Here is a 13,676-nt window from a genome sequence, read left to right as displayed (position 1 = left end):
CTGGGCAGAGCCTGACCTCCAGGATCTCCCCCGCGCTGGCGAGAACCTTCAGTGAATGCAGACAACAGACCCTTGGAGGGGGTCCTGCTAACATCCCACCTCCCTCCCTCCCCTTGCCTCCAGTCTGAGCTCTGCTTTGGAGCAAAACCGTCCACTTGACCCCCGCAGGACTTCGGCGAGAAGGCAGGGCAGCAATGGCACCTCCACTCTGCAGGTGAGGACACTGAAGCTGGGAGCTGCTGGCCCTCTAGGCAGGCTAGGGCTGGACTGGGCTCCCCGGAGGAGGTGAAGCCTTTCAGGGCCTTGAAGCCCCCAGCCTGGAAGGGCTGCCTGCGTAGTGCCCCATTCCTTTGCCAGAGGTCGGGCACACTGACCACTACAGGCTGGCTGACCTCCGGCGGGGACACCCCCCTCAGCTTTATTCCGGTGCTCTGGGGCTACAGCTGCAGCCAGTCTGGGGACCACCCCAGCAGGTGTGATCACAGAGACAAATATCAGACAGAGCTGGTGGCGGACACGGAGCGGCCCAGGATGGGGAAGGCTAAGAGGGGTGGGGCTGATGGCCGGCTCTGAAAGGCCTTCCCAGCAAGCTCAGGGTTTTCTGTCCCAAATGGCCCTTCTGGCCACTCCCGGCTACTCCTCTGCTGCTCTGCTTCCCTCAGCCTCTGGTCCCCCCGGTGGGGCAGGGCCCCCCCTGGCCTGGCCCACGCTTCCCTGCACCCTCTCGCCAGTTGTCTCAGACTCTCCCCTGCTGTCCCCAGGACCGGCCTTGACCTCGATGATCCCATCTCCCCGGCCCCCTTCCTCCTCCTCCCTGCCCCCTGCCTCCAGCTCCCCACTGTCCCTCTCTGTTGTAGCCCCAGGTGCGGCCCCATGGGTGTCGGGCCGCTCGGCCTTGCGATAGACGAGGTAGCCGGTTGTGGGAAGCCTGTGGACCAGGGCTCCCGGAGACAAGCGGTGGTAGCCCTGTTCCCTGTACAGGAAGAGGCCAAATGTGTCAGGCTGGGTCACTCGGAACTTCGTGGCACAGAGCTGGTTCAGGGTGGCAACTGAGGCCCCTGGGGGCACAGCCAGGGTCTTGGAGGTACAGCCGCTGCTGGGGTCCTGATAGGCCACTCGGAGGAGGTGCTGTGCAGGAGGAGAAGCGAAAACGAGAGCTCAATCCTGCCTGGTATGTATCTGCCCACAGAGCTTGAGGCCCCCAGTGCAGACTCCGCACCGGGTGGTATAGATCCAGCGGTAGAACCAAGTGACAGAAGCTTTTTGGACAAGGTGAGCTTCAAGCAGCGCTCTGAGGAAGGGAGAGAGCTGTGTTGGCTAGTGGGTCATAGCTGCGGGCAGGCCGGGAGGATGGCTCGCGCACGCCCCTGCAGGGAGCCTAACAACCATACTACTCTGTGCTCTCAGCACTCGTCCTGCATGAACTCATTTAAGTCTGACATCCACCCCACGAGGTAAGTACCATGACCTCATTTTATAGGTAAAGAAATCGAGGCACAAAGGGGTGACATAACTTGCCCACGCTCCTGCAAACAGAAAGTAGCAGAGCCCACCCGGACTTGAACCCAGGATCTGGCTACAACGTCTAAACTCTTAACCAAGGCTAGGAAGGATCCCTTAACTGGATGGAGGGGAAGGTGAGGGGAGCATGGGCTGGGAGCCTGACTCCAGGGAAGGCCAGAGCCCCATGTGGGGGCTGGAAGCCAGGATTTGGGGCTTGAGCTTGCCACCCGTGTCCCTTTCCCTCCCCGTGTCTTGTGTGTTTCCTTATCTGTAGAATGGAGAGAGTAATGGTCCTAATAATAGAAACTTCAGAGTTTCTATGAAGCTGCGGGGCTGAGCCCCTAGGGCACGGAGCACGGTGCCGGCACATGGAATGCACCCTGTCTAGAAAGGCTAGGCTTTGACATCGGGTCCACACAGGGTGCTGTTTCTCTGGCACGGTGATGTAGGACCAGAATTCCGCCTGCTGGGTCTCACTGGGAAAAGGAGGGGACTGCGCAGGAAGGTGCCAGAACCAACAGGCACCCCTGCCCCACCCCTACCCCCCACCCCCCACCCCCTGGGGGCTTGGCGGTGGGGCGGGGGTGGGCAACGTGGAGGCCCTGTTACCTGGAAGCTGTGGGTGGCAGGCAGGCGGCGCTGCTCCCAGAGGCTGAGGGAACGTTGTAGCTCCTGGGAGGGGCTCAGGGGGAGCATGTGGGCCTGGTCCAGGCCGCTGAGCAGGGCCAGGCTGGCCGAGAGGCTGGTCAGGTAGTAACCACCTGGGACACGAGGGGAAGAATGTAGCTCAGGCTGAGGGCGGGTGACCCTTCCCCGGCCCCCACCACCTACTCGGGGGCCCCTAAGGCCCCCCGGCCCCCCACAGACAGACAGGCAGACGGCCCGAGGAGGGGCTCCCTCACCCTCTCCGGTGAGCAGGGTGGGCTCCAGAAGCTCTGACATGTACTCAGCCTCCAGCAGCAGCTCGGGAAGGTCGCACTGGGCCAGGACGAGGCTCAGCAGCGGGAGGAACGCATCTGCCCCTGCACCCTCCCCTGTGGGGTGGTAGAGGAGGAAGTTCAGACTCCTCTGGGGTCCTAGGGTCGGTATCCACGCCTTGCCTCATACGGTGACCCTCCCCTCCACCCGCCGGGCCTTGGGTGATGTGGTCTCTATGGCAACCACAGATAGGGGCTGTGGAGAGGAGGCTCTACTCTCTGGGCCTCAGTGGCACCATCTGTGAGATGGGAGTGTTGGACCCATCCCCCCCACCTGTGCTGTTCTGGAATTTCTGCACCACCACCCCTCCCCCCCCCCGACTCGGCAGGGGGCTGGCAGGGAGTGGTAGGAGGGGGCCTACCGGCCTGGGTCCTCAGGGCTGTGTAGAGCAGCTTGCAAGCCTGCAGGAGCCGCTTGACCTGGGCACTGGGTGAGTAGGCACGGAGCAGCTGCAGCAGCTTCTGACGCACCTGCTCCATCTCTCCCGGGGAGGGCAGGCTCAGGTGGAACCCAAAGGCTCCGGGGCCCTGGGACCGAGCCAGGCGGAGGCCCTCAGCCAGGCGGCCCAGGGAGCCGTCCGCGGAAAGCCGGCGCCGCAGGCGGGCCGCCAGGATGGGCCTGAGAGGCTTGAGCACGGAGCGATGCAGAGACTTCTCCAAGATGTGTTCTGCGGGGGAGAGGCGGCCAGGGTCAGGGGAACGAGGGCGCGAGTGGGAGCCAGAGTCCCAGGGCGGGGGTGGGGGGGGGTGTAGTCGGGGAGGAAGAGAGGTGAAAGGGAGGGGGAGACCTGGGGAGGTGGGAGAATAGCAGGAGAGAGGCGGGGAATGGGTAGCGCTGGAATGAATGGAGAGGTGGGCCGAGCCCGTGAAGCCTGGGCCGGAGTCTCACCCAGTCTCTCAGGTGGCAGCAGCTTCTCAGGGCTCAGCTCCGCGCTCAGCATGGCCCGAGCCCGGCTCAGTGCCTCTCGGACACCCTGCAGCTCCCGGGGCTCGGGGCCGGCCCGCACCTGGGTCAGCAGGTCCTGCACCAGCTGGCCGACGGCCGTGTGTCGGTCCTCCACCAGTGCCATGGCTGCCCGGCCCACCTGCCGCTCCGGGGCCAGCAGGGAGCAGAAGGCAGAGCTCATGGACCGAAGCAGCGGCCGCCGGCGGCGGCCCAGGCGGGGTGAGGTGGCCGGGCTTCCCCGGGACCCTGGCGCCCCCTCTTCTTCTGAGCTGCTGGGGGAGCCACAGTCTACCTCCTGGAGGGAGGGCAGGGGTGGGAGGCTGGGGCTGGCACTCCCTGGCACACGGTACCCCACAGAGCTCTCCCTCCGCAGAAGCTGGTGAGGGGGTAACCTTTCTGTCTGGTTGGGGGCTGCCCCCGGCAGCACGGGGACCGGGGGAGGTGGCATGGCAGGTGGAGACAGAGGGCTGGAGGTCTCCGTGGACACGCGTACTTTGAAGCTCCTCTTGAATTTCTCCCGCTTGGTGGGGCCCAGGTCCCCTGGGAACAGGGGATTGAAGAAGCACAGGGCGGCTCCTGTGCCCTGGTCCAGCTCTTGCGGGGACCGGGGCTTCAGCCGGGGCAGCAGCGGGCCTTCAGACAGGCCCGGCTGAGCCTTGGTATTGAGGGAGGAGCTCCAGAACTCTAGGGAAGAGAAAGCATTTGGGGGTCTCAGGGAGGCTCGGGGAGGGTGCCCGACCGAGGGAAAGGCACAGGCTCAGGCTGTGTGCCCATGTGCTGTGCCTTCTCTTTCCCCCTTGGCCTCAGCTTGTCCATCTGTGCAATGGGTAGCAGAGGACCCCTTACCGATGCCCAGATGGGAGATGGCTTCCAGTTCCTTGTGGGTGGCTGCCTGGCAGATGGCTCTGGGGAGCTGGAGTGGGAGGAGAAGGATGTCCCTGAGGCCAGAGAGGGAAACAGAAAGCCAGGGGTGAGGGATGTTCAGGGCTCTGGGGGCTAGCAGGACCTGGAGGGGCTGGGAGGACAGGATGTCCCAGGGAGCAGGGACCAACGCAGACCAGGCGCCCTGCGGCCAGGCTCACCGGGTATGGCAGTAGGCACAGATGAGCTGGACCAGGTCTGGGAACGTGAGCTCTGAGCCCTCCAAGGAGACGCCTGAGAGACGGACGGGAAGTGTGGTTGTTTTCTGGGGAACACCCCTGTGCCCTGCCCTGCTTCCAGCCCCTACCCCCCAGGCCAGTCCGGCTCACCCCCAGGGCTCTCCTGGATGTAGTGGCTAGAGACAAACGAAGGGCCGCTGGCCTCAGGCAGCCTCACGCACAGGGCCTGGCACCCACGAGTGTTAGATTTCCGCACCAGGAACGTCTGCAAGGGACAGGGGTCGGGGGCTCGGGACCTCCGTGTCCAGCCTCTCTCCCCGCCACCCTCCGCTGGCCAGTCCTGGGGTCAGGGGGCCAGACTCACCCCCGGGGGCTCAGTCCTCAGCACGTGCAGTGCAGCCGCCGCGTTGGCCCGGAGCTGCAGCCACACGGGCCGTGTGCGCAGCAAGCGCTCCCGCAGGCTCACGGTGCGCCCGGGCCGCTGGGGCCCGCCCGCCGGCCCCCCGCTGGCCCCAGGCACGTCGTAGAGCGGGTCCTGGGCTGGCCTAGGAGTGGTCACCAGATTGGAGCAGGGGTCCGGGGGGGTGGGACCCTTGCCCGACCCTTTCCTCCTTCTCTGCCCTGGGACAGACTGCGTCCCTCCCTGCCCCACCGGGCTGCCCTTCGAACTTCACTAACTTTTCTCTCTCCGGGTGCCCAGGTGCGAAGTTGGACAGGCTGGGGGCTCCGAGAGGGCCTGCTTCTGGCTCCCCAGGGGTTTCCATGGCTGGGAGCTCCTTCGGTTTCTCCCGGTTTCTCCCAGGATTCAGGAAGAGAATCCAGCCCCCAAGGCAACAGCGCGCTCACATTCCCGGTGGTGAGTAACACTTCCTGAGGGCGGTTCGCCCTGTCACGCCCCGCCAGTTAACTCTTGTGTGTCCACTCAGCCTGGGCAGTGCCCACTTCCTCTTTGTTCTGGGCCCAGCCTAAGGGGGCAGGCATCCCCCTCCGTAGAAGTGCCACCCCAGGAGCCCCAGCTGCGGGGCCACCACCCCCGCACAGTGCATCCTGAAGCCTTAGCAGCCTCCCCAAACCACACAGGCAGGCGGGAAGGGGTTAAGCCGGGCCCTTCTGGGTCCCCACAGGCCCAAGTCTTGCCCCTGGGGCACCTTTAAGTCTGTGGTCAATTGCTCATCTGTGCGTGGTCTTGGGGTCAGCCCTGTGGGAGAGCACCCCCTGCTGGTCACAGATGACTCATCCCCCAGCCTAACTCGGGTTTTGGAATATCAGGTTGCTATGGAGAAAGGATGCTGTGTCTCCATGGAAACTAACCCCTTTGCTTAACTGAGGTTCTGGGGGTGGTTCTAACACTCGGCGCTAAATGGGGGGGGGGGGGGGGTTTGGTTGTGAGGTCGTCAGCACACAGTGCTGCCAGCTGCCTCCTACGCACACAGGCCCGGCCAGCCTGCCTCACCAATCTGCCAAGTGACTGGGGCAGGTGCAGGCATGACCCAGTCTCCAAGCACAGAGCACAGAGCACACGGTCCCCTTCTCCACCCCAGAACACGTGGTCTGCCTGTGCCACATGTTGCTTTGGGCTTTGCTCACGAGCCCCTGGTCATCCAGGGCCCGGTCCCCCACTCCTGGAGGGTATGGTGGGAGAGCCGCCCCCTTACCCTCTCGTTACCCCGACTCAGAGCAGGTAGGCTCCTGCTGTAGGAAGGTACCAGGGACCTCAGAAGACACTGCCCGACTCAGGCTCCCCCCATGAGAGCCCTGATTCCCTTGCAAGGCATAAATCAGACACACATAGGTCATAGCAGAGTCCCAGGAAAGGTTTTAATTCCAGTCCCTGAAATCTGGGAGACAGATACCAAGAACCTCCTTGAGAAGACTCGGGGAGCCTTCTCATCTCTAGCGACAGCCAGGAGAGACAGGCCCCCCAAATATAATTCCTGGGTCAGAGATCCCACGAAGTGGGGCCCAGATCACTGGCTCAGTGACTGGTCCGAGGTCAGCAGAGAGGATGTTGCTTTGGCTTAAGATGAGCCACATCTTCTTTGTCTGGGAGGGCACAGAGGAGGCTGACCTTTGGGAGGGGAAGGTGGCGGGCTCACTGGGGACGGAGGAGACAGTCTTGCCTGGCTAGGGCGGCTCTGGGCCACAGTTGTGCAGGCCTCCGAGGAGGGCAGAGGAGTCCAGACCAGTGGTGGCTGGAGAGGAAGGCCCAGCAGCAGCACCAGGGAGCTGCCTGGCTAGACCCTGAGGGGTTTGTCAGTCCGCCTTCCCACAGCAGGAAAATGCAAATCCTGGGGTTGCTGCCAGCTGCTCTGAGGGGCCCCTAGGCTCTGAACGGCAGGGTCAAGGTCCTGAGGGAAGGCGGGAGGGGGAAAATCGCCACAGGTGAAAAGGTGAACCAAAAAGGGAGGAGCACCATTGCCTGTGGGGGGCTGGGAGGAGCAGCCTAGGTCTGGCCCAGGGCAGCTCTGCAGCCATGGGCCCACCAGGGCCACCCCACTGCTGGGGCTCAGCATTCCAGCCCTCCCTGACCAGTCCTGTTGTGCGGGGCTCCATCCCCTAGCCCCATCGACCTAGAGCTTCCCCACCCCCACCCTGGCTCCTGCTCCCCAAACTCCCAAAGTGCCCTCAGACCCAGACCGTTCTAACTGGGGCCACTGATGTGACACAAGCACTGCCTCTTTCTGGGCTCCTTTCTAGGAGGCTGGGCTGGGGGAGGGGGGCGGCAGGAGGCAGAGCAGCTCCTGTGGTTCTTACCATCTGCTTTTCTCTTCTGAGGGGACACAGCCGCCCTAGCCTGGGTGGGTGAGAAGAAGAGCCCCCCTTGAGAGTCTGCCTCCAGCTTGGCAAGTGCCCTCCTCCACATCAGCCTCTGGTGGGGGCGGGGGGAGGCTGCCGGGTCAGTGCTGCATCCACACAGGTGGGGAGCGGAGGACCCTTTCTAGGCAAGGCTGTGATGCGGTCTCCCAGTCAGAGGCCAGGCCAGCCCAGCTGCCTTCCCGCCTTCCCTCCCTCCCTTCCTCCTATCCCATCAAAACCTGCCCTGGAAGGAGGAAGGGGCTGACACAGACTAAAAGGTCCCTCTTGCAGGGAAGCCTCAGGCAAAGGGGGGCCTGTGAGCTGACAGCGATGCCAGGGGACCTGGCCTGAAGGCAGGGGGTGCCGAGGGACGAGCAGAGCTCTCAGGCCCTCAGGAAGCCCACGTGTGGTGAGCCTGCAAGACCAAAGCAGGGGGTGCCGGCCCCACCTTTTTGATAGCCGTCCAGTCCTCCAGGATGTCAATCTCCTGCAGCATGTACACGATGTAAGGACCTGCAGCGGGGGTCAAGGAAAGCAGGAAGCCCAGTGGAGGGGGTAGGCAACAGGCTTCTGCCCCGGAGCTCCAACACTTGGGGGAGGCGGCACCACAGTGGGGAGGGGCTCAGGACCAGAGTTAGAAAGCAGGCTCCGCCTCCGACCTCTTGGTTCCCATGTTCTTGAGGGGGGTACGGAGCCACACCCCTACCTACCCTTGGCTCCCCCTCACCTCCTCTCTCCAGTTTAAAGGTCAGCAGTCCGACACCCATCCCACCCACTCAGGGACCTTGCTCCTTCTGTTCTGACCCCTCATCCGGCCCCTTCTACACATACACTCCAGTCTCTTCCATCGTGGAGGTGACCCTCCCTTGGTCTCACGCTCCCCTCTGGGGACCATCCGCTCTGTCCTCTGTACCTGATACCTGCATGCCCTCACCTCCATTCACCCGTCAAGGCCTTGCAGCCCTGTCTCCTCCCTCCCTGCCTGGACTGCCTGCCATCACCAGGCAGCCAGCGCCCCGAGAACCTGAGGCCGCGGGAACACCCGGTGTGGAGACAAGGGCATGAGAATTCCATTCAAGTCCGTGCTGGACGACGTCAGGAGGGACAGAGGCTCAGCAGACCCTGGGCTGAAAGGGCTCATGCCTAAGGTGACAGGCAACTATTCCTATATGGGATGTGGGTGCCCCCAGTTTAGGCCACAGGGGTGCAGAGGAGAGAGAAGCCATAGCCACTGGGGAGGCGGGGAAACCAGGAGAGGCTTCACAGAGGAGGTAACATGTGAGACAAGCACCGGAGGGGCAGAGATGGGCAGCAAGGCATCCCGAGGGTGGAAAGTGGGGGTGGGTGGGGTGGTGGGACAGTCTGGGACCTGTCCGGGATGGGACGTTGTGGGAAAGCCAGAAGGGCCTCAAAAGAAGTTATGGGGAGTCACTGAATGGACGCTCCTGGGTCTCTAGGGTCCACACAGCCCAGGAGAGACCCAGGGCCCCACAGAAACTCCCTGACGGTTGGATTTGCCTGGACAAGGCTACGTGAGGCCAAATGACCATAAATGCGTCTAGTCTGACTCTGTCTTCCGTGTCCTCCACCCCCTCCCCCAGTCTGGACGTCCTGCCCGGTTTGGGTGCTCGTGGGTGGAAGGATACCAGAAACGAGAGGCGCCTTCTTCCTCTTGCTGGGCGGCAGAGAATCCCAAGTCTTTGCGCTGCTTCCGGCATGGAGTCTGTCATCCCACCACTCTGTGCCCCCAGACCCGGAGTTAGGAGCGAGGCGCCGGAGCCCCTGGGGCACCCTACCCTCGTAGCCTGGGCCTTTCACGCGAGCCAGGCTGGCCCTGACCCCTCCTCTGCCTCCCGCGGCGGTGGAGGGCACCCTCGCCCGGGGCTTGGAAGCCGAGCTCAGGGCCAGATGGCACAGCTGTGCAGGCCGAGGAGAGAGGTCGCTGCACTTTGGTGAGCCCGGTTTCTTCAACTGTTTAGGGGACAGTGGGACAATGACAATTCTGGCCTCTTTAGGACCCCATAGGAACACAGGCGCTGTGGACGCAGAAGGGACTGTGGCTATTGTACGGGTGGGTGCGTCAGAATGACACCTCCTGTCCTGGAAAGAGAGCAGGGGCCGAGGAGGGTACGGAGACCCATTCTTTGTGAGCCTCCACTCTACACCAGGCACTGGGCCGGGTCCTTTCTGTGCCTGGTTCCACTTAGTCCCCACAGTGACCCCAAGAAGCAGGTCCTCCTCCACGCCCCTCGGGCGGGCAGGGCAGCGGAGGCCCCGCCAAGGGGTGGGCACGGACAGAGCAGGGCCCAGGGCAGCCTCACCAGAGCTGATGTCCAGGCTCTGGCGGTCCTCTTCCAGCCTCTGGATCCGCTCCTGCAGCTCCCCCTGCAGGGTGTCGTAGAGCAGCAGCTTCTCGCTCTGGAAGGGGCGGGGCCGCTCAGCAGGGCTGCAGGGCCCAGCCACTTCCGTCTGCCTTCCCCGCGCCCAGCCCCATTCACCTCCAGGTGCTGCTTGGCTCCCTGCAGCTCACACTCGTACTTATTCCGGATCACATCCAGGCAGAAGCCCTTGTAGATCCCTGCAGGGGGAGGGAGACGGGAGGCCCCGCTTGGCCAGGGACCCGGGGCTCCAAAGAGGGGAGCCAGGAGCAAGGCTGGGCGGGGCAGGGATGAGAAAAGAAGGGAAGCATGGGCTCTGGCAGAGGAGGAGGGAGGGGGTCCAGAGCACAGGACGGCCCGCAGACCTGCCACCTGAATGCGGATCTTGAGGCTCCGCTGCAGCCCCCCCAGAGGCTCTGTGTATTCAGGGGCTCTCTCAGCCCCCACTTCCTCCAGCCGCACCCTCAGCTGACTCAGCCGTTCCCTGAACAACCTGGGGGGTAAAAGGCAGCACGTCTGTCCCCCAGACACGAGGCCAAGCGCCTGCTCCGTGGCGGGCCCCGCGCGTGAGGCCCTCGGCCGCCCCTGCCCCGCACCAGGCCTGCTGCCTCCTCACCCCGGGTTCCCGAAGACCCAGCCCTGGGCGCCCCCCACTCACTTCTCCTTCAGCTCTGAGAACTGCTTCTCCAGGTCCAGCATCTCGTTGACGCACTCGCCGCGACGCCGCTCGTAGTCCTCGTCGTCCATCTCTGGGACAAGAGGCCGGTCAGGGCTGGCTGAGGAGGAGCGGGTGGGCACCGGGGTGTATGCCGCGGGGGCTCACCTGAGCTCTCCTCCTCTGACTCAGTCTGGCTGCCACTCCGTTCCTCCTCGCTCTCTTCCTCCTCCCCATTCATCTCAGCGGCTGAATCACCCTCTGCTTCCATCTCTTCCGTGTCTTTGCCTGCAGGCTGCACGGGCATCTGGGCTCTGGGAGAAGGAGGGGAGCCATCACTTGCCACTGCCCTTAGTTCCAAGCAGGAGACCGGCCCTGCCGGGAGTCAAACCAAGCCCTGTCTGTACATCTCCCAGAAGCCTGGGAGCCGTGGAAACGCTCACATCCTTGGACACTGCTGGCGATCCCAGTCTGCGGAGTGCCGGCCAAGGGGATGGTCCAGAAGATGGGAAACACCGAGGATGGGTTCCCCACTGCCTCTGGGACTGGGCCCAAACTTGTGACTGCACTGGTCCATTTTCCTCACCCCACTGTCTAAGGGTCAGTCATTAAGTACACCATTCCTTCCTCCTCTTTACGCCTTCCTGCTGATCTCTCTGCCTGGAATGACCTCACTTTTCTTCTGGAGAACATTCTGCAATCCTCTTGTCCTCTCACTGTGCTCTGGGTCAAAGCCCATGTCCTTCTGCTTCCTCTGGAGCCTCATGCTAACAGCATCCCCATCTCCACTGCTCCTGCAGCTCTCCCTCTTGATGGCTCCTTCCCATGAAACTTCAGGCGTGATCAGTGCTACCCGCCCACCCCCCCCCCCCCATTTAGAAACAGCAGAAGCACAAGACCTTGCCCCATTCCACTTAACCGCTCCCCATCTCCCACCTCACAGCTACACTCTTCAAGGCTCTGGCTGTTCCTACTCTTGAATTCCCCAGGGTGTTCCATTCCATTTCTCTACGCATCGCCCTCGGCTGAGGCGAATCACGTGGCCTTAAGCGACAACCTCCTTGTGCCCAGTGCCGGTATTTTTTAGTGCTTATCTTAGTTGACTTCTCAGCAACAATGAACACTATTAATCATTCCTTCTTCTAGATACTCATCTGATATTTACTAAAGGTCTAATATACGCCAGGTACCGTCAGACAGTACGGCAGACGCTGTGCTCAACGAGGCAAATAAACAACTTGAGACAGACCTCAAGTTTACAGGTTCCTGGGAGAGAGGCAGAGAAGTAGAACTGTACTGTGGTGTGAGAAGAGTTAAGACTGGGGAGGGGGGCATATGGCAGAGCCGTCTAACTGGAACCTGGAGCTTGCTCCAACAGTGAGGGCTTACAGAGGAAGATCCTTGCTGCATCAGCAGGGAGGGCTTGCAGACAGATGAGCTGGGATGGCTGGGGAGGGAACTTTCCAAGCAGACCGAATAGCATGTACAGAGACCCCAAAACGAGAGAAAGGGCAGGGTTGGGGGCAGAGGAGTGTAAGCCTCAGAGAGAAGTCTGGGCTGCAGAGATGTGATGGTCATCAGCATATAGTGAGTTCTTCAGGCCTTGGGAGAGGGTGCAACCAGCAGGGCAGAATGTGTGGAGAAGAAGTCCATGATGGAACTCCCAGGGTCACCAAAGGGACAGATGATGAAACCCCTGCAAAGGAGAAGGAAATTAGCAAGAGGCGGAAGAGGAAAAATTCAGTCATGGGAGAAAGAATTTTAGGAGGAAGGAGCGGTAACAATGCTGCCAAGACGTCACCTACGAGGAAGACTAAAGAGTCCTCTCAACAGATGATCTCTCTGCCTACTGGAGGCTTCTATTTGGTGATGTTCTTCCCACTTCCCCGGGCATGGCTTTGTAGTCCTTTACACGCATGTAGACACCACTCCCTCCAGGAAGCCCTATTTATTTACATGTCCTCCCTGCCCATTTTCACGTTTGCCCAACCAGGCTGTAAGCCTCACCAGGGCAGGGATGCACATGTACCTTATTCATCCGGCATAGTACTTACTCACTTCACGGCTAGAGCATGTGCGAATGCAAACTCAACAAAGCACACTCTTGGGGCGCCTGGGTGGCTCAGTCAGTTGAGCGACTGACTTCGGCTCAGGTCATGATCTGGCGGTTTGTGAGTTCAAGCCCCTCTTCCAGCTCTATGCTGAGAGCTCAGAGCCTGGAACCGGCTTCAGAGTCTGTCTCCCTCTCTCTCTCTCTCTCTGCCCCTCCCCCGCTCAAGCTCGCCCGCGTTCTCTCTCTCTCAGAAATAAACATAAAAAAAATTAAACAAAGCACACTCTTTCAGGGCAGGCATTTATTTCTTGGTCGCCCCAGGGCCCTGTAGTGGTAGCAAACCCACCAGGTACTGTTCACTTCCCTCGACACCAATTCCAGTTCTGTAAAATAACTGGCTCACGGGACAGTTTAGTCACATTCCTCAATGATTTCACAAATGATCTGAACCTGACCTGAAAACCCTCAGTTCTCCAAACTAGCCTCATCTTTCCCGTTGTCAAGCCCCAGTTCCTGCAGTTCCCAAATTTTGCCATCCCTCTTCATTGTTAAATATATACGTTTACTCTGTCTCCAGCGGTCTCTGATTCTAACGAGTGAGCCAATTTAATCACAACCTCCCCTCCTTACCCTGGTGCAAAAAGAGGGTAACCCTCGCCATTCTGAATGTTGTAAAGATTGCAAGGGATAAGGGACGGAAAGGAAACTTGTAAGGCGCTGGGCACACTCAATTTATATTTTTAGAAAGTGAGCAAGCATTTCGAGGGCAGGCCTCTACAGAAGACCGATTCTTCTCCCTCGAGGAAGCCAACCCAGACCCTGCGCGGCGCGGCGCGCCAGGACCCTCCCGCCCGGTTCCATTCCCGTCTGCGCCGGCGCCGCGGGCGGGGCAATCACTGGCTCTTCGGCGGCCAGCTGCGGCCCCGCGGCGCCGCACGCGTCCGGCCGGTTAGGTCCCCGCTTCCGCCCTGACTGGGCTAGCTCCGACCCACTGGCCAGAGGGGCCGAACCAGGTGCCATGAGCAGCGTTACGCACCGCGGCGAGTGGGGCCTCCGGGTTGACGTCTGAAACTCCCTAAGAGGTGCCCGCGGCCGCCGGGCTCCCGGAAGCGTCGCGCCCTTGCCTCTTCCCCGGGAGGCGGGGCCCGCCTCACTTCCGTGTACGCGATCAGGAGGCGCCCGTCGCCGAGCTCACACTTGGGCAGCTGGGGGCGAGGCATGCTGGGATACCGCGGGGCCGGTCTCCATGGCAACCGGCCGACATTCGC

The 13,676-nt window shown here is 61.9% G+C and overlaps 2 protein-coding genes across 4 annotated transcripts; both read right to left on the bottom strand.

Moving 5' to 3' along the window:
- Window positions 1-388: 388 nt before the first annotated feature.
- On the bottom strand, window positions 389-5,720 carry RIN1 (Ras and Rab interactor 1). The gene is made up of 10 exons (XM_019415058.2): window positions 5,205-5,720; window positions 4,891-5,071; window positions 4,677-4,791; window positions 4,509-4,581; window positions 4,273-4,364; window positions 3,370-4,110; window positions 2,843-3,148; window positions 2,406-2,537; window positions 2,113-2,264; window positions 389-1,128 (listed from the first exon to the last, which is right to left on the bottom strand). The coding sequence occupies exons 1-10, from the start codon at window positions 5,288-5,290 to the stop codon at window positions 634-636; spliced, it is 2,373 nt and encodes a 790-aa protein (XP_019270603.2). The 5' UTR covers window positions 5,291-5,720; the 3' UTR covers window positions 389-633.
- Window positions 5,721-6,319: 599 nt separating this feature from the next.
- On the bottom strand, window positions 6,320-13,577 carry BRMS1 (BRMS1 transcriptional repressor and anoikis regulator). Of its 3 annotated transcripts, none has more exons than XM_019415063.2 (11): window positions 13,445-13,577; window positions 11,745-12,051; window positions 10,524-10,669; window positions 10,359-10,449; window positions 10,066-10,193; window positions 9,821-9,900; window positions 9,644-9,740; window positions 8,969-9,061; window positions 7,771-7,835; window positions 7,281-7,320; window positions 6,320-6,874 (listed from the first exon to the last, which is right to left on the bottom strand). In XM_019415063.2, exons 3-11 carry the CDS (start codon window positions 10,660-10,662, stop codon window positions 6,867-6,869), a joined length of 741 nt encoding a protein of 246 aa, XP_019270608.1. In that variant the 5' UTR covers window positions 10,663-10,669; window positions 11,745-12,051; window positions 13,445-13,577; the 3' UTR covers window positions 6,320-6,866. The 3 variants fall into 3 exon arrangements, with proteins under 3 accessions (XP_019270608.1, XP_053755400.1, XP_053755399.1); XM_053899425.1 differs by having other exon boundaries at window positions 9,644-9,707; XM_053899424.1 differs by lacking the exon at window positions 11,745-12,051 and having other exon boundaries at window positions 13,445-13,576.
- Between the last annotated feature and the right edge of the window lie 99 nt (window positions 13,578-13,676).

Source organism: Panthera pardus, unplaced genomic scaffold (genome assembly GCF_024362965.1).
Source record: "Panthera pardus isolate Hobbes unplaced genomic scaffold, ASM2436296v1 HiC_scaffold_12, whole genome shotgun sequence".
NCBI lineage: Eukaryota > Metazoa > Chordata > Mammalia > Carnivora > Felidae > Panthera > Panthera pardus.
The sequence above is the reverse complement of the archived record's forward strand: the minus strand, read 5'-3'. Positions and strand labels throughout refer to the sequence as shown.